Below are 27,227 nucleotides of genomic sequence, written 5' to 3'. Positions count from 1 at the left end.
CTCCCCTATCAGCGGTCCATGGGGTCGTATGTGACATCCGAGGCCAATGACAGGCTCAGGGGAGCAACCGCTGGGAGGTATCTCATACCGACAAGGCGTCACGGAAATTATTGAACCCCCACCCCGAAAACAACGACCTTAATCCGTACCTGTCCGAGACTCAGACCCTCTGTGAAGTCCAGGATGGAAGCCCCTATTGTTATGCTGGTGCATCCCAGCGACTTTTCGTTATCTTTTCTTTCTTTATGAATCTAATTCGTAAGGACTGCAAAAATTTTCGCTGCGGAGACAGAAAATATTTAATAAGAGACATATCTTGCCGAACTGCTAGTCGTACGTATTCAGTATCCACGGAGAAGTGAGGGAATTGAATAAGTGCTAGGTTACCGACAATCAAGTTTCTCAAAATTTAAACTTTTTTTTTTGCATTTTCTTTCAGGTAAACGGCTAGTGTCCTTGTATCTCACGCCAAACGCTTATCGCAACGGCTTGCGTGGTCATGCATATGTAAATCTATATTGATTCTGTGACACTAGTACACTTCACGTACTTCTTGACGCATTCCTTCAATTCCTCAAACTGCTAATACAAAATTGTCTTGGTAAAACAATATTTTTCATTATGTACGTTCGTCAGCATATCACTGCATGTACTACTTGGAAATAAATTGCGTCATAAACAGCGGTACGTTTATAATATGTATTTTGATTATTTTTGATTCTGTTGAAGCCATCGCCACCCGTGCGTCCCCCGACGCTACTGCCTTGGTAGAAATCGAGTAGACCTAAAATTCAAAATCGCTTCAATGGGTGAGAGCTATCCGGTAATAAATGAGCCCAGTATTCTATCATTTGTTTTGGTGCATTATGATGAACCGAATTTATTCGCATAACGTAGACTATTGCAGCAAGTACCTACCACCATTCAATTTTAAGATTTTATTCGTTCGTTAATCCCTGAATTATATAAATTTGTAAATAAAAAAAAATAGTCGCAAAAAGTATCCGCCATTATGAATGCTAATGCTCGCCTTACTCGACCCTACGGTCAACTTCATGGCTTCAGTGTGTTACGGTACTTAAAGAATCGGTGTGAATACATGTCGGTCGGCTAAATTTGCATGCGCGACGGCGTTATAAATGGGGTTATCAACGGACAATCCTCGGATTGGATGCCGTCCGTAGGCATCGGGAACTCTCACTTCGAGGATCCGGGTTTGATTCTGCTTTTTGCCGCGGAATGTTTTTGCTCACCTAGTGGAGTGATTTATGGGGCATCTGAATGCCTGGCGCCGTTATATAGCTTTCCGAGTGGGAAGCTAGTAGGTCCGCCTAGGGCATCAGCCTCAGATTAAGACTGGATTAAATCACGTGCCGATTCACCACCCATTGCTCCAATTACCCGCCGAGAGAGTGGGAATGACCTCAGGTCTCGGGCGCCTCTCTGTTTGAATCCTGAAAACATTTTCGAGCTGTCAAGTAGCTCTTCACCCTCCGTTAACCTAACAGTCTCCGTCCTATTAGCAGTACGATGGGTTCTTTTTTCAAACCCCTGTCCTTCCACTTATGCCGTGGGTGATTATTTCCTCAGTCCATTTATAGACGTTTAGGTGCACCTATACACTGCAAGTCATCCTGTGAGACATCGTTATCTAGTACTCGGCTTTATGAAGGCATGTAACTCTTCCGTCACAAGAAGAGATTTATAACTGTCACATCCCGCGTATTAGACTTAAGTCCAAAACTTCCGAAACAACTGCCAGTATAATAATAATAATAATAATCCTAATATGACTTATAAATCGGATCCCTGTCAGAAAGGAGATGGCTGTGTTTAAGGTGTGTCTGGCCTGTCATAAAGTAACAAAAGGTATGTATAAATTAAAAAACTTTACATGTTATCGAGAGCTGATCAAGTTTTGATCAAAATGTAGGTGTCCCATCACTGCCATCTTTCGTCATCGTACTTTTAAAAGATACCCATCCTTTCCTTGAGGCTCTAACCAAGCATTCTTTCTTGTGTTATAGGGCTCAGCATCCATTGTCTTTTCAGTGATCAGTCCACGCCTTTTCCACCTTCTTTTATTCATTTAGAGTTTCCTCTTCAAGAAAGTATTCATCAACTTTCTCCTCCTATCATCTCTTTGAATGCTTGCCTCTGACGTAATAGAGAGCTTGCATGCTTCTGAGAGAGAAATGAGTACTTCGATTCGTTATCTCTTTCGAAAATAAAATAATAATCGAGGAAGTCATCTCATGTTGATATTCTGTCTTGGGGCTCATGTGAGTTTTCGGTCCCTTAATAAGAACGACCTTTCCACGATAGGATTCTCTAATTGACTCGTGCCATTTGAGAGAAACGGGGCCTTTTACTCGTGGCAGCTTCCGATGACTTCCGGACGATTCTTGTGTTCCACGAGAGCGTGGTTTCTCTTCATCCCCGCGACGAACGTGTTTGTTAGCGCGGGGCCTATTTGAGGGTTGCTTCCGTCGCGGTGGAAAAGGGAACAGCCATTCAGTCAGCTCGGGACGTGAGATGTCTCATGTTCTTCCCACTATCATCACCTGTCAGCGGGATTTTTAAGAATGGACTCGAGGACTTTGAAATCATGATTTCGGAGAGAGAGTTCCCACGACCGTCTTCTCTGCGTCTTTCGAGTGCCTCCAGGCGATTAAGGAGACGCATCACTCCTTCTCTACTGGTCGCATTTCGTGTTTTTTTCGTTTCGTATTACTCGTTAAAATAGCTCCATTATCTTCAAATTTTCAGGTTACGTAGATAAAGTACATTTTCGGCCTCATTTGCCTTAGTTTCAAATTTAAAAAAATACATCTGAGAAGCTAAAGGGGCAAATTTTCAGATTCGAGGTGCAAGGAAATGTTGACAGGGTTCTACCCACTATCACCACCTTTAAGCGGATTTTTAAGAATGGAGTCGAAGACTTTGAAATCATGATGTCGGAGAGAGATTTCCCACGACTGTCTTCTCTGCGTCTTTCGAGTGTCTCGAGGCTATTCAAGAGACGCATCGCTCCTTCTCCACTGGCCGCATTCCGATTTTTTCGTCGCGTATTACTCGTTTAAATAGCGCTATCATCTTCAAATTTTCAGAATAAGTAGTTAGAGTAAACTTTCGGCCTCATTTGACTTCGTCTCAAATTTAAAAAATTTTACATCCAAAGGCCGTTTTACACGGGGCACGTCATTGCGCAACCTGACGTATGTACAAAGGCGCAATCAAAATTGCGCCCTGTAAAGCGGTGAATTTCCAGAAGACAGAAGAGAGAATTCGTGTATCCGAGACGGCAAAATAGCCCCTGCTCTAATTCCGAGATCGCATTCTCGCAATTTCAACAAATGTTTTCAGTGCTAACCTTAGCAATGACATTCCCCGCGTTAAACGGACTTCAGACGCTATGGAGGCAAACTTTTTCAATTCGAGATGCAATAAAATGTCGACTGGGTGTACTTTGTGTAATAAATACTAAAGATGAACTTCGCCCTGAAAAAAGTATTAGGTTTAGTCGGAATTCGAACCCGAATTTCCCGATTGCCGGTCAGGCGTGTTAGCCAAGACACCGCTGAGCCATCTTCTCAGCGCGAACTTCTGAATTTCTGAAGTTCTGACCGAACCATGTGTTGCTTGAAAATTAAAAGGTGGTAGTATAAGTTTAATATGAATCACGATTGGTCGAACGGGAGCTATGTGTTCTTAAAAGTGTTCGGCTACGACTCTGCTAAGAAGTTCAAATGGTAAACTAGTCACTTTTTCACATGACAAGATAAATAACACCTCCTTTAATGGCCGAAGCTGTTGGAAAATAATAAAACTTGAAAAGCAAAGCTCTTTGGACACGCTCCAGTTAACGACCTTCATTCAAAGCGTATAGAAAACATCAAATGCAGAGACGAGGGAGAGAAAAAAGATGACCAAAGTATCGTAGTTAAAAGTTTTTTTTCGTCAAAATAGGAACTATCTCAAGTATTCAAATAAAAATATCTCTGAAAATCCCGGTTGTTGGAAGTCGTGGCTTCAACATTGGTAAACCTTTAGGTGATGCACAAATGGCGTTTATTAGTAGTGGGCAAAACTAATGAGTTCCGAAGCTTGCTGATTTTTCGACGGATATATTTTAATTTTGGCTCTTTCAGGCCAGATAAACCGGCTGTGGTACCTTTTTTCGGAACATTTTTAGCTAAGTTATATCTGTTTTTCGCTGATAGCTTTGAAAATATGGTGGAATATCCTCACCCCCAGCGAATATTACTTTCAAATGAAAATTAATGCATATGCAGCTCATTGGTCGTGAAAATTGCATTTGTATCATCTGCGGATATAAGCCATTTTCGCATTTACCGTCTTACAAGTTCAAATTCAATTTGTGTTAAAAAAAAAACAAATGTGGGACGACAGGGAATTCTGAAAGATTTCTCGACAGATATATTTTTCATTTTGGCTTTTTCTGCTGACTACTTCCTGTTATCTTTATTCTGGGTACAAAGAGAATGATATTCGTTTCGCGATGCGACTCAATTGAGTGTCCTCTTAGTGCTGTTTTCACTCAGTTTCCTCTGCCAACCATATCTTCCTGCTCATCTTTGTTTCAGGGCTTTTTTCGAGTTCATTGTGGGTTGGGCCCGCTCTTTGACGCCATCAATCGTGAGTGGTCCTGGAGTCCCGGTGATTTTTATCCTTCTCCCGGAGCGATTGTGCTAAAATGCATAAAAAATGATGACGCATCGTTTTTCCTTCAAATGTTCCTCACTGGAGATATATCAATTTTCGGGCTACGAAATTCAATCTTACTTTTTGGCGGTATGGTTCCCACGATCCGAACTCCTCAGAATCTCATATATCACCCATTTCGCCTATTTCCTATTATTTTACCTGGGAGGGATTTATTGGCCATGGAGCAGTAACCTACTAAGGTTTGCTTCCCCTCGTGTGGAGATCTATGCCAGAGCTGAATGACCCCCTATGTTTGAGAGTTCCTTCGCGGCGATTTCTTTTTTCGGAGTAGCCAAGTGTTCTAAGTGAAATTGGATACATAAACTTTTTAACGATTATTTATCCACATAGGGGTCAGCTAAATTGAATTAGCATTGTAATTTACTGCTCGATCTATTTTATTATTTAAAATTTGTGACATAAAGCGTAGTAATGTCTTTTTTTCTTTTTTATGAGCAATGGCTGACAATGAGATGTGTCGTTTATTATGGGGTTAATATTTTCTTGTAGTGTCTCCTAAAAAGCATGTCTTTTGGCCAAAAATTGTGGTAAGCATTCAACTGTTTGGTTATTGTTAATAAAGGGAATTCATCAAACGTGAGGATATTCCTTTACCTCAAAAATAGCTGATATTGTGCTTTTCGATTGTCATTTTTTCCTGTTCAGTCATTGTTAGCGATTATTATTAGTACGTCTTTCGGCATTTAGGTCCAGTGCATACAGTCAGAAAAAGATTCTCAATTCGTATTTGGAGATATGTGTTTAGTATTTTCATCTAAATTATGTTGTATTGTTTGATACAAGTAGTGGTATTTGGAGAGAGTATAAATGAGCAACCGGTCAGGTTTTCTCTTCTATAAGTAGTGAGTTGTCTGTAGTCCACGATGTTCGATCGCCAGCAGTTTCCTTGAAACGTTTCTGATGTAAATATTTATCAACCTCTCGGCCAGTTTCATCGTGTATTGGGAAAGGGGAAACCGCGGATCTTCCTGCTCCGGAAGAATTAATTCGCCGAAGGAGTTGCTCGGCTGCTTTTTTTCTGTGCCTGAAACAATACGTGACGTTTTATACGGTTGCAATGCCATGCACGGCATGTGAAAGTGTCCTATGCGAGATAAGGAAAATCGCCTATCAAGCCTTTTAAACGTTACCCCTTAATTGTCACATCTATCCATTGTTTGGATTTGTTTGCGTGCGTGGGAAAGCTTGCTTTTTTCTGCTCTTGCGAAATCTCCCTCTTTTGTTCAGGGCAATCCTGAATCTCTGCAAAAGCGAATTTCTATTGGCCTCTCAAAGGTTCATAGAAGCATGTATTATGAGGGGGAAAATGTTCCCCTACAAAATTTGCGCCACCACTATCGCTCTGCTAGAAAATTGGTATCCTGCCTGGCGGGATTCACTCTTAAGGCCGTTTTACATGGTTCACGGAATTGCGCCGGTTAGAGCTGCATTAATTTCTAAAATGGCGTGGAATTGCGCGAATGCATAAACGAAATTAGAAGAGGGGCTATTTTGCCGTCTCGCATCCACGCATTCTCACATGTGTTCTTGCAATTCACCGCTTTACACGACGCAATTTTGATTGCGCCTTCACACGTACGTCAGACTGCGCAATTCCGTGTACCGTGTAAAACTGCCTATAGGAACGTGACGAAAGAAATTCAAATACCCCGGAATCTGTCCATACACGGTTCATCATATAAAATGTCTGGGATCTTTTCGTAGATTTTTTTCACCTTGTATCCGTAAATAGTTTTTGGTCACCCATGTCGCTTCCTCTGTAATTATGTGATGATTCGTTCTTTCTAAACTAAGTTTTGCCTTTTTGCTGCTCCGATGATAATACGTACTGAGTACTGTAAAGTAGTGAATGCGTCTCCGAATTTTGTTTAATATTTATTTTTATTTCCAAAAGGTGAAAGATACTTCATGTGAAAGGTAGCAGAAGTCGACATTACTTTGTGTCGAGCTGAAAAGGAATAATATATTTTAAATACAAAAAATCAAATACATGTAATGCTTTCTCAAAAAAAATATAGTTTTGGAAATTTATGTTCATAATTATTAATTTGAAAGATAGCTATTGTGGAATCTTTATGTATTATTATCTTGTTCATTATCATTTTTTAAGTAAGTCTAAGCATGGTAGTTCAGTGGAAACTGCACTTTCCAAGGGAATCCTGACGGGAAAAAGAAAGTACTGTTAAGTTTTTGTCGAATTTAAAGCGTGCTGTGTTCCTATCTTGTTCTCGTTCTTGTAATGTAAAGAATAGGCAACATTTTCAATGTTCTGAAATTATTGTTGATTTTTTTAGATTTATCGTTTTCCTCAAATCACGATGGAAGCTCAACCAATGGATATGTGTAACTTCATTGAATCCGCGCATTTCTAGAGTTAGCGTGGCATTTCGCGCAGCAAGTCGTTGAAAGCGAAGACAAGCGTTTGGGAAGCGAGGAAGTTCCTTATCGGAATCCGCACTGCTGATCGCACTGCCTCTCCATCCTCTTCTGAGCGCGGCCATCCGTAATTTTTTCTCCAAACTGCCGTGCACTTAGGCACGGCGTGATTTTTTTCCCGTTCGAGTTCTAATCTCGCGCGATCTATTGGCTTAGCTTTCTAAAGTAAAAGCAGAATCCTACGGCAGCGGTGGGTCACCAGTTGCTGGAAGACTTAACCATCGTATGAAAAACGGCCGTGCGATCGTGAATATGATAATTTTTAGATGAAATGGTGCATGGCGAAAGCGATCGCAAAAATTCAAAGTAAAACGGACATTCGGTAATTCAGTCCTGCCGTTTCTTGTGGCCGTATGTAGGGCTGAAACAAATGTCTCTCATTGCTATTCCAGTCCGCGAGTTTAGAAAACGTGGGCACTGAGATGTATAGATGTGTACTTGGATGAAATAATGAATAATTATGATACGTTTCATTCATTTTCAATTATATGTATGGGACGAGTCACGGTCTATCATCCACTATGACAAGCAGACTGACACATAAATGAATTTAAGAAGATTTCAACCCGTAGCCCTCAGATATTATTTCAGAATTAATTATATTTTATAAGGAAGACTTATCGTTAAAAAATGGAATTAATCAATAAAATGATTTTTACGTTATGCATGCATATGTGGTGGGATATGTATGAATAATCAAATGATAACGTCAGTACTTGGGTGAAGATGTGAAGATCCAGACTAAAACAACATTGTTATAATATCTCGGTTGTTGCCGCGAATACCTGGGTCAATGCCGTACGAGCCCCAATGCCATAACGAAATACACTGGCGTTTCACTGTTATGTTCTTGAATTCGTTTGTCTTCTTTTATTTGATTCAGTACTTTTCGTGGTTTTATTTGTGTACACTGTTATGGCCAATGCTAGGTGGAATTCCATGACGTGATATAATAAAAAAATATTTTTTTCCCTGAATTCTGTGATAATATTTTGTAAATCTTATTTGAAGCTATCCGGATTAAATTGTAAATCTAGAGTTATTATTGGAGGAACTGATTGAATTTGAATAGTTCATTTGGTTATTAAGGTACTGAATGTAGTCGTGTTAAAATACAATTTGTGGAACAACACTTTTTCAAATATTCTATGTGCAATCGGGTACTCAGTCAACATAAAATTAATATATTTTACATACACAGCCGGAAATGTCATGGTAAAAGATATATTCGGGGAAAACCTGGTTTGCACGATCATGAATATCTCGATTAGTTTAATGGGTTGGTAGCCCACACGGTTTCCTCGCCTGCCTGGCGATTTCCTTCTTCACCACCGACCTGCACTGCGTTTTGAGATTTTTTTCGCGAGCTTGAGTCATCAGATATGCGAGGTAAGATTGAGAGAGAACTGACCGACCCATTTACATCCGCCTTTCCACGAAATCTTAGCGTGATTTCGATGTAAAAGTTATTCATGACTCCCGCATGACAAAAAAAAAATCGAAGGAAGCGTCCATGTCAAAACGGAAGCGTTGATTCAAATGTTGTGGGCATGGTACTTTTACTCCTCGCGTCGAAGGAAATGAAATTGAAATCGAATCGTGGTCATTAAAATTCAAAGTGACCGTAAAATGAAATGCTTCTGGACATTCATTGGGTCGCAGGTGGGCAAAACGTTGTGCGAACTTTTTGCCCCACTCGTTGCCACGCAATTGGATTAGGTGTTTGGTTTTTTTTGTCCCTGCTACTTATCACCTCTTCGATCGGCTGTAGATCTTATTTCTGAATCATATGAAAGGTGCTGCCAATGTAAGAGTGCGCTTATAGTTATGCCAAACTGAATGATATTCATTGCTGAGTTCGAAAATGAAAAGTTTAACATTTTCTAGAAAAATAAGTTTTTAATAGCTTATTTCTATCGAACATATGGCAACTATACCGCTCTATCTCGTAGCTAGTTACTAGCAGCTAGATCCTGCCCACATTTTAGCATTAACCTGTTATCTCCTAACAATTACATGTCTAGAAGGAAAAATAAACTCTCTAGTCCACATTTCCATGCTTGTTAAGAGAGGAATATTTCCGTCGTAGTATTTTATTGTGGCAGTGATACCCACAACCTCGTAGGCAGATGTACTAGTAGGTAGATGCTGTCCATTTAGTAGTATGAAGCTGTTGTCGCCAAACAATGATATGCTAAAGAATAAAATCGCTATAGTCGACATTTCCATGCTATTTAAATGAAGAAAATTTCCGTCATTGCTTTTCAGGTTTGTTGTGAGACTAATTTGGTTGGTCTTATGGAATTAGACGCAATTATAAGGTAATTATTTGGTATCCAAATGGAATTATGAGATGTGATATCGAATCACTCCTCGTGGATTTTAGGATGCCACATTCCATTTTGTGTATACTGTTGCGGAGCTATTGAAAATTATTTTATGCGTCATCATTATTTCATATAAGTACATCGGTGTATTTGGAAAACGTTTCTGAAATATCTATCATCCGTATCATGAGCTGCCGTTAGTACTGCGACCTAGTATGAGCTAAGTATGACCCGAAAAAGTCGTATGGATTATGGTGGCCGTATAGTCATTATCCTTTTTCGTCATTCATTGAATAATTGACTTTCTTTCATTTTTCAATTAGAAAATGTTCTAATTCGTTTACGATCCTTGCATTATCTCCACATCGAATTATTTTGTTTTGGTTGTCTTGAGGTGTGGATCAATTGTCCTATCCTTATTAGCTGTTGCCTTTTCTCCCCTACTAAATTAACCCGTCCTCCCACCCTTTATATGTCGTGGTGTGGGCGTTAGCGGAAGATGCAGTGGTGCTTTGCGGGCAGACAGTTACCAGGGGGAATACCAGGAGGTGTGGTCTGCAGAGGCGAAGTCCTTATCGCCTTAACTTTTTTGGCCGAGTCGTTTCTAGCACAGGATATCCTGCTGTTAATCATTATTTTCGTTGACGTTATAACACCTCCCTTCAGTTTTTTTTACCATATAAAAATCGTCAATTTAACCCCATCCTATAAATGTGGGGTGAAAAACGATGTGTTCGTCTTAGTGGGTGAGGAGATGAACCATTTAGATGCGATGAGCGGGAGGTAGAGGGCTTTGTGCTGAGTAATTTAGTAGTCTACTTGTTGACCGAGGGAAAATGAACACTTTTAGAATAGATTCGATGCTAGAAAAACACGGGTTGATTAGTGAGAGTATCTAGTTTATGATTTGGATGAATGGAACTCGAATTTGTCCCGAACTTATGGAGGAAATACTGTCGAGAAACAGTTACCGGATAGATTGCTGATATCGGACTTTCGTAATTGCCTGTTCCGACTTCGCCGCTTCGTGAAATAGTGTTTAATAGCTTTTGTATCTACTGTCCGGCGATGTGTTAACTGAATAAGTAGCCATTCTGGCGGACGACCTGACTTAAGAATCGATAATAGCTGCCATCTATTTCATCTCTCGGTGGAAAATTTAACCGAAACCTATCCTCTCTCCAATGATTTCCTTTTCTCCTATGTCTCTTTTGGGCGAGTGAGATATGTGTTAATAATACCTGTGAGGGTTAATAATACCTGTATGGCAGTCCACAGTTTAATGTGTAGGCGTTGAAGCGAATTACTGAGTCGGACGGGAATTCATATATGCTCCGTTGAAGGGCAAGTGCTTCGTTAAATTTTCCTCCTACCAGCGGTCTGGCATTTTCCTGAATAGAGGATTGGACGAGAGGGTAGAAGGTTAGGGTAGCATTTTATTTATTGTGTTGCTCTCGCCCACCTGGGAAAATAAAAGTAAGCCGTCAGTCCTCATATTCTGCCATTAGCAGACGCCTGTTGTCCTTTCCTCCCGTTTCATGGAGTAATTGGTACAAACATTCGAGTGTGAAGCTTGGGTCAACCTCATTAAGGTGTTTGAAATTCATTTACTGACCATAAAGCTATTGTATTGCCTTAATTGAAATGGGTCCCATCGTTAGGATTCGAGAGTATTTATTGTCTCTGCTTTTTATGTCGACGTCCACATTGAGAGGAGTACGTAATCACATTGTAAATTTCGTATAATTTTTCATTGTCGACTTTTAAATAATAAATCTACTCTGTTATGTTTTTCCGCTTTCGTAGTAACTTTATGGAAATATCCTCCAGTTAAAATTCTTTACAGTGTTGTCTAGTTATTTCCTTCGCATCCTTTCGGTCCGTAGAGTGATATTTGGCATTATTTCTATGGGCCTGTTGGTTTTTATGAGTGCTTGGTTGCAACTTGAAGCGTTTTTCGCTGCATTTACCATAGATTTGGGTCTTCCCTGACACTTCACTTCCCTCCTTCACCCCAGCATAATTATCTTAATGAAGCGCACGCTATCGTACATGGTTTGAAAGCGGAATACAACCCTCTTTTGGATTTAAAGTCGTATGTCTTGCGGGAGATGATCATTTTTCATAAATTTACTGATTCATGTTATTCTTGGGGGCGTGGTGTTTTTTTATAAGGAGGGTGTTTGACTTTGAGTGGGATCATTTCGTCTTCAAATTTGGCTCAAACTTTGGGGTACCCCTCAATATAAATGCTTGCGGTGCATCTTTTATCTGTTAGAACTAGTTTTTTTAAATCATGTTGCTAGGGAAAAGCAACTTGAACTCTAAATATTCATATTTGAAATCACGCACCGATAACGTCATCCAGAATATCATAATCTCAAACCTCTGCGCTGAATCCGCTCGTTGCGTAGAAGCAACGTATGGAAGAAATTTGTATTGATGTGAGAATTGAGAGGGAAATAATATAAGCCGGTTAGACTTAGTAGCGCTGGAAGTAGGAGGGTACTGGATTTTTTGGGAGCAGCGAAAATAGAGGAAACCTAGTAAACGATTTTAATTTCTCCTTCAAATTTCACGTCGGCTTACATGACAGAATTAACCTGGCTGAGAACCCGAGAAGAATTCATCAATCGAGGAAACCTCATTGGGTTTATAATTGGATAAGTACTTGAGGTATTTAAATATATATTGTTGAAGGAAGAATTAAAAGATATCCGCCGAAGAAAATATTGGATGAGCTACCGATTTTAAGTTATTTAAAGATTCTATAAGGAACAATCATTAATTATAATGAGGTTACGAAATAAGCTCATTGAACACGGAACGGAAATCCACCTCAAACGAAAGGATGACTCACGATGGTGATATAATTTTATTTATTAATTTTTCAACGTATTTCTATGATCTTTACTTATTAGGGCTATTGGTCAGCTGGATTTTAAGAGAATCCTTGTTGTTGGGAATATTATTGAGGACATTCGAATCCGCAATAAAAAAAACCGGTGTTAGAAATGAAATTTCTAGAGGCATCCGAATCTGTGGATCATTAAAATATCTAATTATTTTTATTTTAATCGTACGCATCCTGAATTCCATTGACTGTCTCCGCCGTCGCTTAAGCCCAAATTTCTCACTCATTCTCTAAAATATCTCTATTAACTATTCAATTATGGATTAGCGTATTTGGCTAATATGGATATTTCTGTCCTCATGTTATTAATTGTTTAAGTACCGATACGCAATAATTTTTATTGCTTTCACTATTCATAAGCTGTTATCTTTTCTTGGCTTATATAACCACGTATGTCAGTGTCGTCTTATGAATTAAGGGTTTCCTCCTGGGGATGAGAACATCCTGTAAAGATTGTAGAAATATGTTTTCAAGGGCCAGAAGTGGCGTGTGATAAAACGGGAGAGTGAGAGAGGCCGTCAGTTGATGATTCCTTTTTGTCAGCTTCTGGACAGATGGGACGTAGCGAAACGTCACCGAGGGAAGTGACTAACGCCAGCTTATCCTGGAATTTGTGAAGCGTCGGCTTCTCCACGCGAACATCTTTTTTTTATTTTTAGTGAATTCCAACGTATGCCTCGCCTGTCTCCGTGTCTGCCGAGTGAGTCCGCTGATAGCTTCGTGGAATTGGTGTGCATAAGGAAAACGGCCTTTCGGGAGATCTTTTCCATACGCGCATATTACCGAATGCATGTCGCAAGGGGACTGCATAGAGGAGGCCCATCCCACAGAAGGGTGATTTCTGTTGCATCTTCGGTCGCTTTGTAATCGGCGTTTAAAAATATTCGTGGAGTGATGAGTGCAATGCGATCAGCTTTTTCCAATATTTTGCAGTATTATGACTTCATTGCGAGGAATAGCCTTGTAAAGTTATGATTTTGATAGATCGCATCATAATGTGAATACATTTCTGTTAACACCCTTAATTATGCCTTATTTTCCAATGATAATCGGATCAATTCGTCCGTTAGCGACGCAAGTGGCGATTTTAGTAAACCCATTTAAATGCGCGGAGGTTGACACATTTGAGGCCGTCTTGAGGCATGTCGACTCGTCTGGCGAATATGAATTTATTTTACACTTGCGATCACTCTTTCTGTGCCTTTCGGAGCCAATTTTTAGAATATCCAGTCATCTATTATCAGTTGACCAAGCTAACCTTGAATAACTCTTGCTTATTTTCTCAATTTTTTATATGTAGTTCAATGGTGGATTAACCGTGGTCAGGTATTAGAGGTATGTTGAATCCTAGGTTAGGGATTAAATCGGTACTGTATGAGACGGAATTCAAAATTCACTTACTACGTCTTCAAAAAACCTTCCATAGTTGACTTTTATCAATACTCACTATTGAATAAACTTCTGTAAACTGTTCGACTGTACGTAGGCAAGCTGAGCTTCCAACGTAAATTTACTTTCAGCCACTCAGCAATATATCAATCGCATTATTCATATAATGTTTCTTTCGATAAATTATGAAATAATAATGAAGACAGTTTGGAAAGCGCTGATTTGGCAGCAGTCTTTGGTGATGCCGATTCGAGTTTTTGAGTCAGTGTGCGTATTTATTGTGTGGACCGTATGAACTTTACTTCATACATGCCTGTGTGAGGATTATTCAAAGTGTCGCTAGAAATTTAGGCGTACTGTATTACGAATATAAATTATCGTTGGAAGTTTGCTATTTATCTAAGGGAACGTATAATTTTCTTGATTTGAGCTCGTGAAATGAGTCTAAATTGTGAAAGTTTCTAAGAAGTTTCATGCACTGACTTGAAGAACAGTTTTGTATTTACGATTCTGTTACATCATATAAGATATTCTGTTGATTAAATACGACAATATTATACCTATAGTCTCTTCGCACGTAACTCTGCGTAACACATAACCCTTGCTTGACCGGTCGTATTATGTTTTGCTTCTCAACTTCTTTTAATACCAGTTTTTACATACGCTATCTTATTGAAATTTTCAGGGTACAGTAGTTTCATAGCAGATTCGTAGAGTAGACCCTTTTCTGCATTTACCTGCGAATAGAAATTGAACGTTTTTCCTCAGAGAAATTTTTTTTCTTTCCTGAGTTTATCATCTCTAGGAAATTAAAATAGCATATTTTACCAAAGTAAAATACTTGAATCACGATCCGAGTTTAGCTTTTTTTACAGTATCTTCAACTTTATTTATTTTATTTGTTTATTCCAATACCACCGAAAACAGCTCTATTTGACCTTAACACCGGGGTTTACATAACATTTAACAATTTTAATATACACGAACAGCCATGCCCTGGATAGGAGCAATCTACCCAGGCTGGAATCGTATCCGCTACCTCTTGTTTGGCAAGCGAAGACGTCACCCCGCCGTTTGCGAGTCCGGCAACTTCCCGGATTCTTTTATGTCATGGAGATCGACGACCTTTTTATTACAAAGTGATGATTATTTTACATCTCCAAACCTGAATCTTCAGATTCGTCTATGGAAACGATAGGGAGTGATGCGTCTTCATAGTGGTCAAGCGTACCCTTTTTGATCCTCTAACTCTCCCCCTCTTGTTCCCGACGAGGTCAGTACGGGGGCCGCGGTCTATTCCATTTTCACGGCGCAATTGGCCCCCGTCCACATCCGAGGGCGTCCCGCTCTCCATGAAAGGCCGGCCCGCCGTCGTCCGATCCGCCCAGGACATCCTCAACACGTCCGCATATATTATTTCTCACCCCGCCCACCATAATGGGCTGCGATTTTTGCTGAGCAAAGATTTGCGTGAAACCATGTATTTTTATTTTTTTTAGACCTACATATTGGAAAATTACCTCCCACTCTGTCTTATAAATTCACCTTGCACACGTAGAGTCACGGTATGTGAGGATTTCGTTATTTATCTGGAAAGATTTACCTCTAGAAGCGAAATCATGCGTAACATGAACTTACATGGCTCTTTTATTTGTCTCCCCACCTATTTGACTGTAGATATCACGAGCGTAACAATTTATGATGAATAGAAGCCTTTTCATGCTCTGAGACTACTTTGTAAAAATCTGTTGTCCTCTTTTATTTACATTGTCCGCTGCTGAAGAACATGTGTAAATGAGTTAGAATATTTGCCTTCATATTAGTAGTTTGCCGAATAAAATTTATTTCACTACCATGTGGAAGAAAAGTTAAACTAGGCGTTCACATTTATCATTGATGAAAACGAAGTTGGTGACATACATGTACTATTCAGTACCTTAATATAACATTGACAACATCACGGAGCACATTTTTACAAGCTATGAATTTCACTGTATGGCGGCATAAATGGAATCACATTAGTAACAAAGCGTGTGGGTGAAAGTGTGGCGAGTCCCTCCGCATAATATTTATAGAGGCTTATAAAATGTGACCTCCAGCATTTTTTTTACGTGGTTGAAAAAAAAAATATTAAAATGAGGCCTCGATGACTCACAATTTCCGTACCCCACCTCTTCTTGTGCCGGGGCGGGGATTTGTGGTTGGAAGGGAGCTGTGGGCGAGGTTCGGAGCCTCTGGTCCCGGGTTGGTGTCTGCGTGGGGGCCCCATCAATTTGGACGACTCGAAGAGCGGTTTTTCCGCGTGGAGGACGAAAGTGGCCGCTGCCTACCGTAGTGAACGCCGTCAAAAGCCCACGCCTCCGGTGAGTCGGTGTTCCCCCACGCTCAGTGCTATACGCCTGTGTATCCTTCAATTTTTACCATAATAGAAAGTAATTTATTGAAAAAAATTGTTCGAAACATGTCATTTTGTCATTAGTTTAGCATGTGAGTTAGAAACTTGTGTTGTCAACTTAGTTTTCACCCATGTGAACGTTTGGTTCGACTTTTTCATTCTACATGGTGTTAGAATTAATAATTTGTCCTGATATTGTTACATGATGTCTTTTTATTTGACTCAGATATTGTTGAGTCTCGACAAGTATTATTTATCGTTTCTTTTCTTCATCGCTATGCACCCTTCTTAATTTTATTTTCCACCTGAGAAACTACAAATATCGTGTTCCGAGGCATGATTATTCGGGAGCTCCATCAGGTATAGAGATACCGAACCTGCTCTCTCAGGAAATTGTCAAAGCACAAAACCCATTCCTGGGGCTTGGTGTTAACATATTATATGACTTTTAGGCTCGTCGTTTTTGCGATCCGGGTGTCAAAGGTGTCATCAAAAGCCGAAGATAGCCAGATAGTGTATAGAAGCCAAATTAACTTACAATAAGTTTCTTTCCGCTATTGAGACTGGGAATCGTATTACCTTTCGAGGATTGTTGCTCAAATATCTATGATAGTTGTGGATTCAAACATGTTGAATAGGATGGTTTCAACGTGAATTTATTCTTGAAAATAAAAACCACCGAACTGTTGATTGTACTGATGAGTGGTGGAGTGCGGGGGGGATCGTGAGGAGGGATTCGATGATGGAATGGCTAGTAACTGTTGTGAAAATATGATGTTAGTTCCAGTATTGGTGACATCCTCCGAAATTCGAGAAACTCCATTAACAGTTTCGTGGCCCATATGTAGGAAGTTGTACTTGTCCTAAATTTTAATTTGTAGCCGGCGTAATAGTCTCATCACGCCTGTATTTCTCTTAGCTCTCGATAGCTTATGAATGTCATTATTTTGTTCTTTTATGCCTAGCGGGGCATGCGAGTATTAGTCTACTTCTGAGGCGGACATGATTACTTTGAACGGATATTTGAAGTGCTGCTTGAGATCCTGGTCGGAATTTATTCCGCTTGTTGATCTCGCGGCTTTATGAAACAAATATCAATATTATGATCCAAAAACAAGCGGCTTAGGTTTTTAGAAGCAAGGCCATAAATACTCTACACTAGTAATGTAAACTCTATGAGCAAGGCTCTACTGGTTCAGTATCCATGTTAATATCAGCTATGTCATACTGAATGGGGATTCAGCTTTTGTGTGGGGGGAATTTTAGAGTGAGACGATAGCTCACTGAATTATATTTATCGCAATTGATTTAATTAACTGACAATTCATTGCTGAAAATTGCAACCTTTTAGGACGCAGTAATGATTCGTCGTGGAAAAGGAATAAATTCTACCCATTTAAGCGTAATGTGGTGGAGGCTCGACGAAAGGAAATAAAATAGTTGCACTTAACCAAAATTATTTTAATGCGTACGTCGCATGTGTGTGTTGAAATAAATGCGGAAAAGCGCAAGTACCTTTTATTTCATTATTGGAATATAAATTTATGCATCAGACCCACACTTCTCATATCTCTCACAACTCTGCTCATTGGTTAAATTTAATGGCGGCCGTAACAATTTCTCTACCTATGTCGTCGGCATAAACACATTCTATTGAATACTCATTATTCGTACAGTCATATAAAGGACCGCTTTCACATTAAGACGTAAAATTATCACGGTCAAGGCTCACCAAAAGCTGTCAAACATGCTCAGATGTGTTTGCCAGAAAAGTATTTAAAAATAAGTACCCCAACTGCATTGTGTTTCTCACGTTGAAGTGGTATTTCTTGTTTTAGCCGGCATCACCAAATTGTTCTTTCCCCTTTCCTAAAGTTGCTTATTTTGGTTAGCATACGGTGCTCTTTAGAGTCGATGGTGGTAAGTAAACATTACAATTGATGAGAAAGTGTAGGTCCAGTATCTTTGGTATGCTGGTGAATGCTTGAGGCTATGTTAACTCTCTTTATGACTTTTGTACCGTCGGAAGTGGGCCAGTGGGCGAAGGGGATCCCAGGCCGATGTTTGCTTAGGTGAAAAAGGTGAATCCAGGACGCCTTTAATGACGAGACAAGTATTTGCCCTGCGATTGGTGCCAGGGAAGTTTATTTTACGACCTCGTGGAGGGTAACTCCGTCACCTTGACTCCACTGATACCTCCCTTGCTTTGTGTTTACGGCGTCACTCTTTCCTTCAACTGTGTATTATCTCACTTTGTTGTGAAAGCGTTAACGCCGTGCACTCACGTAGACAGTGGCGCCGACTCCATGAGGCCTGAGGGGGCCCGAGCCCCCTCAAAAAATTCGACATCGAGGGGAGGGAAAGATGTGTGAGGCTTTTCGATTTTCTCCGGAGTGTCAAGTTATCGAGGTTCGAGTTATCAGGGTTCTAATGTTGATCAAATGACTCTTCTAAAATGCTAAAAAAAAACCTCGCTAATTATAAAATGTTCCGGGGCCAGACTCCCATTATGGGCCCCCCCAATAATTTTTATAAGTCGGCACCCCTGCACGTAGATATGCTCGAGATCATGACGTGTAAATCTGTGGAATGACATTGACATGATGCTTGTTAGCCATCGGTGTGCATTATTATTTTGTGAAAGTTTATAGTAGTTGTAAAGTTCGTACATGAGCAGTATTCAGCTCTTCGATCTTATTACTGGATATCATATCAACAGGCTGCGCCAATTATTAGCTAACTATTTAAAGCCAAAGTCTTTATTCTAAAAATAACGTATTTTCCGATTAAAAAAAAATATTTTACAAACTACTCTTTATTTTGAACTCTAGCTGGAACTGAGGCAATTTTTCCAAATATCCTGCTGTATTGCTACTTTTAATGTGGAACAAATTCTCAATATTGCTGTTGCTTTCGTTTTTTACTCTTTCTTTTCAGTACATCAAGGAAGTATTGACTATCACATTGAATGTGGAAAAATACTATTGCCCTAAAATGTGGAACGGATTTGCGGCGCAGAGAAGTAAGATCGAATGTCTGGAATAAAGGCATATGTTACCAAAAAACCATGAATAATGAGAGGAAATATCACTACCTTTTAATATTGTCGAACACTTTGTGACCGTTTTAGAATAATAATTTCAAATAACGAGTATTGTGTCTGGCATCATTCATTCAATCGTCGTTTCCGAAGTTTTTTTTTAGCGTCTTCAATCTCTTTGTTCAAATAGTAGGTCAGACGATTTAATAGAATACGACTTGAGATGGTGTAATAGACGATTTTTACGACGTTCTATGCATACTGAGTGCCTCTTAGGAAATATCGAACAGCCGATCGGAGTGGAAATAACGTGTTAATTATCCCCCGGACCTGCATCACCTGTCATTCTACACGTATCGACCGATTTTTGAAGGATCATTCGAGAGCCATTAGGTTTCAGAAGCCCGCCAGAAGAAGCGCGATTAACCGTTTATTTATTCATGCATGAATTGGCCCAAATATTCTGTTTTTATGAGGGTGTTTGGGTTGGCGGGCGACGTCAGCGCCTACTAGCGGGCGTACGGTTAGTCTCTCGCCCCCCACCCTCCACCTTGAGTGCATCCTTGGGATGTTGCCCTCTTGAAGCGTCTCCGTGGCACGACGGCCGTCACTAAGGATTATCTCGACAGCAAGCGGGGCACGTCGGGGTCGAGTCTCCCCGAGCGCTGCGAGTTGTTACATTGTCACTCCGGGTGTCTTAAAGCTGTTTCTTTTTACTTTTATTCACGTTTCTGATAACGCAAACAACACATTACTCTTAAAGCACAAACAGATGCGCAAAATAATTATTTTTATTTTTAACTGGCTGGTTGTGGTAAACATACTTTACTGGTACAGCGTTAATTCACCTGCGGCGCGGCAAATAATGTGAGTCGTTACCTTTATTCACGAAAACTCAATTTGAACTCTTGAACAAGGGTCTGTACTTTCTCGGTCAAAAATGGTGAGAACGCTCATGTAAATTTACGAATGACTAGATGGAAAATACAATCTACAGAATAAAATAAAATAACTTTTATTCCACACTTTATTTTAAATAGCACGACCCGGGTTTCAGCATCTAGTTATTTTATTTTATTCTATAATGAAGCAATTCCACAAAATAACGCCTGAGACCGTGTCTTATAATATAATCTACCCCGATGAAAGATTGGGTGTAGAAACTATTGACAAGTGCTTCTCTTTTTTTCCATCATTTATACCTTCCAACATAAACTCTCTGGATCAGTTGATAATACTCACGTTTCATTAAGACTGGTGTGCATTTTCGACAAAAATGTTTTGGGAAATATGCAGTACCATATTGGTCTCCATGTTTTTAGGATATCTGTTACTCACCTTGAGATTGAAAGCTCTCAGGTTTTCCTCGAGTCGTAAATCCCAATCGCTTCCACACTTAAATTCACCCACCGACCATGGTTTCGGTACGTTTTGTCATTCCAAATGCTTTTAGTCCTCATTCGAAAGGTTTCTGATAAAGCCCGCCATGCCTTCTTTACCGGGCTCTAGACTTTTCAACTGTAAATCGAAAATAATTTTTGTTTTAATGCGCAACGGAGTTTTTTCGTGGGCACTTGTTGTTAAAACGAAGTGTGGGATCACTGTATTTTGTATTTTTAAGGTTGAGGTAGAAGCTCACGAAGATGATTTTTTTATGGGGACTATATTTTTACAAAACACGAAATCATTGTGACGAGTCTTGCTCACCTATACAGACTTAAGGAAAATGGAAGAAAAATTATTAACATCATGTTTTGGGCCTAGGATGGTCCATATCTTGATTCCCGTTGATTGGAGTGCATCCTTTTCTCTTGCTCCCGTTCGCGTCCCTACTGCACTCCGAGAGGGTCTAAAGATAAGAACCACGCCTTTGAGAGACACTTCAGAGACGGAGGGAAACTACTTCTATAAATACATTTTCTTCGCGTCTCCGAAAACCTAACGAGTCATTCCCCTGCTCGTGGTCCAAGGATCTCTGGGGGGATTCCTCTCCAGCTTGTGTTTTTCTCATTTCTTTCTCACTTTCAGGGACTCATGTTTTTCCCTCCTCCCTTGTACCCATAACCTACCGATAAATCGTGCTAGGACTCGACATTAGGATAGCTACAAATATACATTGCAAATTCCTTAAAAAGAATATACCTAATATTTATTCACGATCGATTTCGTAACTGCTTAACATCAGGTCGGCCTCATTCGGACTTTATATTGAGGAGGAGCATCAAAAATTGGTTTATAAAACAGTGATTTTCGATATCCGTTTGTCTTCAGTAGTCCTTAATTGTAAGTGGTATAGAATGTTTGATGTCACTACTCATTTGCTGTCAAATTTCTAATGCGTAGTTTTTAGGGTTACTCTCTTCACCGGCTGTAGAATTCGATACAACTGGTACTCCCTGACACAAAGGCGTTGTGTATGTACCCTCGATGATGATGACTCATCAGCTCTGAAGCCGAATGAGTTCCGTTAATAAGAAAGGAGGAAATCACCAGGACTGCATTCTGCAAGCATGAGGGACGAGCGAATATTATGTAAAGTGTTGAATCGGAATGCGGGTATGGTATGCGCCATGCACTCGGCTGAAGGAAGATTTTGACCACTTGCACTGTATTTCTTTTTTTTAACTGTAAAAGGTTTATGAATGGTCGCACATCAGTTTTTTCTTCGAATGGCTCTGCTGTATGCCGTGGAAACGATTTTTTAATCAAGCTCCTTCAACAATTACCAACAAGGTTAGGATTAAATTGAGTTCAACGACGCGATGTCGCGAGGACGTATCACCTTCCTTCGACCGATCTTTTGTAGTCTATTTTGGAGACGTATTACTCGTTTGAAACTTGTGTTATCATCTTCATATTTTGAGGGAAATAGAATAGACCTTTGTCAATTGACCTTTGTTGCCTTCATCTCAAACAGAAAAGCATTTAACCACAGGAAATTCCTTGGTTAAATTTTCAAATTTGAGATCCGGGCAATTGTTGATATGAGCCTATTTTATATTACTTGCTAGTTACTAGTGTGATAAGTCTTTAGTGAAATTATGCCTGCAACATCATCAGAAAAGCATTTCACCCGAGGTAATTCCTTTGATAAGTTTTCAAATTTAAGTGACGGTCAACTGTTGAAGAGAGTCTATTTTATATTCCTTGCAAGTTACAAGATAATGGAATAAGTTTTAAATGAGTAATTCGTCCCAAAAAACAACCGCTCGAGCGGAAGTGCTGCATCCTCTTATCGCGCTTCAAATGATGAAACGCGAGAAAACGAAAACACTTCTCGCGAGCAACGACATTGGGGAAGGGGCTCCGGGTTCGTGGAGTTTTCCTCGCTCATGGTAATGAGTTCGCCTTCGGAAGGGTTCGGTGCGGGTGTGGTCCACGTCTCGCTGGAGACACGTGTTGCCCCGGCAGCCTCCCTAGCAAGGGTGTGAGAAAACTTATCTGGCTGGGGACCACAATACAAGAAGGCGGATGTGTGCTTCTGAGGGAGTCGGGGTTGGCTATAGCGCTGAATAGAGATCTCCTCAGACTTTTGAAATCCCGTATCCGTTTCCGAAGATATTCAACGCCCTCCCCCCGATTGTGGTAGGTGTTTTTCTACGTTCCCTACCGTACATCCTTTTCCACTTCGCCTGATAAAGTTATTTTCGGAAAGTAATGGGTTCGGAAAATCTTTACCTATTGCTTCTCGACTACATAAAAAATCACTACGGAATTAGTATCTCGGCTACAATAATTCGCTCTAAACTTGCATACAGATTTATGCTTGATTTTCGTTTTTTTTCAATTTTCATAAGTTATCTTTACTTATTACTCGTTACCTATCTATATGTTTTATTTATGCACACGTTTTTATTTGAACGTGTACTTGACTACGGGTTCATCTCTGTCTCTATTTTCATATTTTGCAAGACAATAGAGAATGTCATTTTGCCTGATCTTCCGCGCCGCTAAAGGATTCCGCCATGTTCATCGCAGCTGCTGTTTTGAGAACTTTGGCATTGACTCCTGAGTCAAGCATCATCGATGTATCTGTATATATTGGAATAGTTTGCTCACATTAGTGAAATAATCGCTCCGGACAGCTGGCCTTGCTTTTTAATAAAAGTCAATAGACCAGGAGATGGATTCGAGGTCGTTTCACTTGAACAGCAGGGTCGTAGTATTACTTCTTTATAAGTTATAGAACTGTTGCATTGATACCCCCTAAAGTCTTAAGTATTATTTTCTTAGTCTTTTTGAATATTTATTTCCGTGATTGTTCGTTTTTTGGCGATACCATATTCTAGAATTTTACACTGCCAAACCTCGTTTTGAGGTGTTTATGGTCTAGTCAAAACCTTTTCATTTTTCCGTTATAGGCGGAGGAATGTTTGGTGAAATGGAAGAGAATATAATGTGGGATGTGGATAGGATGGAGACGGGCCTGGAACTACATTTTACATCATTTTGGCACTTAAAATATAAGCATATGCAGTTATTATACGTCAAAACTAAACAACAGTTTTAAAAAATAATCCGTAATCCGTGTTATATTGTGAAATAGAGAATAAATTCAAGTGCTGAAGAATGTAATGCGTTGAATTAATTATTCAATTATATTCAATGATATATTTTCCCGATGATTTTTTTCCCATGGATGGTAATAGTTGCGAATGTTTCACTATCGTTATATCTGGAAATGGCTTGTGTTCAGTTCGATCCTTAGTGTCACAAAAGTTTCTCAGATAAAAATATTGTAGCCTACACAGTTATTAATTAATTACAGGGTATTGTACCACTGATGGGAATACCTGAATGATGCTTCTTAAATGTGTAGTCACTGACATCCTCTTCTTCGGTATCATTTTTCAGGTATTTGAAAGCTTTTTTGGTTGGAAGAAAGAAAGAAAGAAATGAAAAGAGTATTCCTCTCATGGTGGCACTCATCTACCTGGAAAATGGCTTGGCAGCAGCGCTCTTCAGTGTGTAGTAGAGCTTGAAAGTTGTCAGACATATTTTCTAATTAGTGAAAACGCGAGAAAACCTAGACTTAAGTCCGCGTAATGACCATTTTGAGTATTGCGTGTTCATTCCCTTTTCAGTGTCTATTGCTTACCAATCGCACAGTTCTCAGTGGGAGGACTAGTTTTCTTTTTACGTTCAGCTTATCTACTGGAAAGCTCTGAGAGGATTCACATCGTTTTAAACTCTATCGTGTGCCATTTGGTTGAGTGTCTCAAGTTTCTTTCGCCTGTCTCAAGTATCAATGCAAGAAAGGGGGTTTATTTGAAGTATTTTTCCTGTTAGTAGATGGACTAGAGTGGTGAACTTCTGTAGAGATTGTATTAGAAATTCATTTCTTGGTTTTTGATGGAGGTTGAACACATTTGGGATGTGAGCGGTGGAAAGATAGTGCGGCATCGAATTCATTGAACCACACAGTACACTCTATCTTACTTGAACTATGATTGAACTCATCGATTATGACATTAATATTTTTTTCGAAATAATTGAACTATATTTTCACAACTTTAAGTTACCGCCGTTCTCTATTTTTTACCTTAGAATTTATTTTTGTAAGCGAAAGCTTACTCAATAAAATTTTGGTATCGTTGCTGTATATTTAAAAGAGACATTAGGTATATGAAGGGTGGTGGTGTTCAGCCTAATGGCTTCTTTCATATTAAGTGTTAGTTGTGTAAGTTGTGAAGGAGAAACGATGTTAAAATAGTACCATGGTGGAGTAAATTAGGTTTACCGTTTCTTGTTTTTGACGTGTTCTGAGGTTGGACGGGAAACAGCCCTGTTGAATGTCGAAGACAGTTTTCTAGTTAGGCTCTCACAATTTCTTCCCTGGCTATTTGGTATCTTTTTGGGTGGGTGATAACCCATAAATATTTCACTTATAACATTTATTCTCTAGATGAAGATACCTTAGTTATTTTCGAAATTTATTCTGTACGGATCAACTCCAAGCAATCATTACTGCCAAGGTTTCTGAATCATCCTCCTTTTTCCGTGTAGACTACGTTCTTTAGACGCGCATTTAATTATGACCTGGTGATAATCATGCTCTCGATTAGAAATGGGAGGTTAGTAGGCGTTATCTCTGTACGACTATCATGGCGAGGTTATCTCGGCCTTTCTATGGATCCTTTACAACTGTGTCATCAATTTAGGACCCTAGAAGCCATACCCTAGAAGAAGAATACGTACAATTGACAAAAACTTAGTTTGAGATAAATTTTAATGTTTCAATTATCTTCAGATTCTGAGGAAAATCTTTGGCTCATGAAGTTGTTCAGAAGTGCTCTACTGGTTAGAATCAATCATCAAAAAATTGCCGTACAATTAACCTAGGACAACTAGCGTCTTATGATTTAGGAATACATTGCTGCGCTTAGTCATAAAAGATTACAAAAATGTTTCTGCGCACCAAATCTGACTAGGAAGTTCAAGCTTCGTGGATGAATCAGTCAGATATTTATCCTTTCTCTGCTAAATGACATGCATTATTGATAGATTCAGCTATTTTTCTATTTGGACTTCGATAAATTACTTAACGATAATTCACCTAATATTCGTTCTAAATTTCCTTGTTCATTTCGAAGTTGATTTAGTAATATGCGTGTGGCTTCCACCTTCCCCCTCCTTTTTCTCTATATTTACCCCCTCGGGCATCTACCTAATCCATTCCGTTACATATTTATTGGAATAACACTGTGTATAATCCAAGTGCTAACACTCTTGTAACGTGATGAACTGTATAACAAAGCGTGGCAGTAAATGTAGAAATGCCAGTAAGAAAGTAAGTATCCAGTGATGAAAATAAAAAAAATAGAATTATATCGTTTCGACTCGGAGTTATTCTGTATTCTAGCACATTCTCTAGGTAAGATGTTTATAAGATGTGGAGGATACTTGAAACTTGGGCAAGTCATGGAAATAGCGTAGCCCGAAGGTGTTAGTCCAGTAACCAATGAACTGTGACTTGGTAGAAGGACGAAGCCATGAAGGGAGGGATAATGGTATCATATCTCCTAAACTGTTGATGAAATGAAAATATTTATCATTTATGATGATAAATCAAGGTTATTGTCTCCTCCTGAAATTAACTCCTGGGACTCCCGTTTGTGGACTGGATGGTGGAGTGAGAATGTTATGTTAAAATCGAAACGTAATGATGCAAGGAATGAATGTATGTGAAATTTTGCAATGTCTTAATTTTTTAGTATTCGCATCTCGCAACCTTTGCTGTCATGGTTGCGGATATTTATAGAAGTGGTACCCATAACACCGGCATAATTATTTTTGTGTCGGTAACATTTACGAAATAACTTAAAATTGTGTTGAGGTACTAATAATATGAAATTTTAATTGGCTTACAAGTGATAAGAGGTAGAAAACCAATGAAAAAATTGCGCTTCTGATGAATGTTACTTACTTCCTCGTGATGATTCATCCGTGGATTGAACCGTCACATTTTAACTTATCCTCCTTTTTTTCTCCTGGACAGGCAACTCCCCGAGCAGCCGAAGAAGTGAAAACAAGACCAAGAATGGCGATGCTCCTGCTATCTGGCAGCAGCCATTCAAAACTTCTCGGCACCCAGAAGTAACGGGCGGGGAGACAGGTGGGAGGAACGACGACGACTAGCGGCCACTGCAAGGACTAAATCTACAAAATTGAACTACCCATTTCATTCATAATGCCCGTCGGTGAGTACAGCGCCAGCGTGTGGAGGAATGTGGAACTTGTTGAGATTGACCTAGTGCCTTGATTGGCCAATGCGATTTTGAGTTTGAATTCGCCGGATCAGTTCGGTGGCAATCGCTTATCACGAGGGAGTGACCGGCGGGAGAGATATAACACACGTTTTAATCTTAACTCTTATCAATCAATCTTATTAGTACAATGCATTGCAGGAAATGTAAGTAACTTGTTTTCTTTTTATGTGGTGGGCGTATTTCGGAACGTTCTAATGGGACTGGCGTT

General features: G+C 39.6%; 1 protein-coding gene across 3 annotated transcripts in view; it reads left to right on the top strand.

The window, feature by feature from the left end:
- Positions 1-27,227, top strand: part of LOC124157751 — a 712,413-nt gene that overhangs the window by 329,383 nt on the left and 355,803 nt on the right. For 2 of the 3 annotated variants that reach the window (XM_046532751.1, XM_046532752.1), the window contains exon 2: positions 26,749-26,950. In XM_046532751.1, coding sequence (XP_046388707.1) covers positions 26,941-26,950 — 10 coding nt within the window. In that variant the 5' untranslated portion in view covers positions 26,749-26,940. Of the gene's footprint in view, positions 1-26,748; positions 26,951-27,044; positions 27,163-27,227 lie in introns of those variants that run through there. The other variant, XM_046532750.1, reaches the window with a different exon arrangement.

The sequence above is a fragment of the Ischnura elegans genome, chromosome 4, assembly GCF_921293095.1.
Source record: "Ischnura elegans chromosome 4, ioIscEleg1.1, whole genome shotgun sequence".
Taxonomy (NCBI): domain Eukaryota; kingdom Metazoa; phylum Arthropoda; class Insecta; order Odonata; family Coenagrionidae; genus Ischnura; species Ischnura elegans.
Note: the sequence above shows the minus strand (reverse complement) of the source record. Positions and strands in the feature narration are given on the sequence as shown.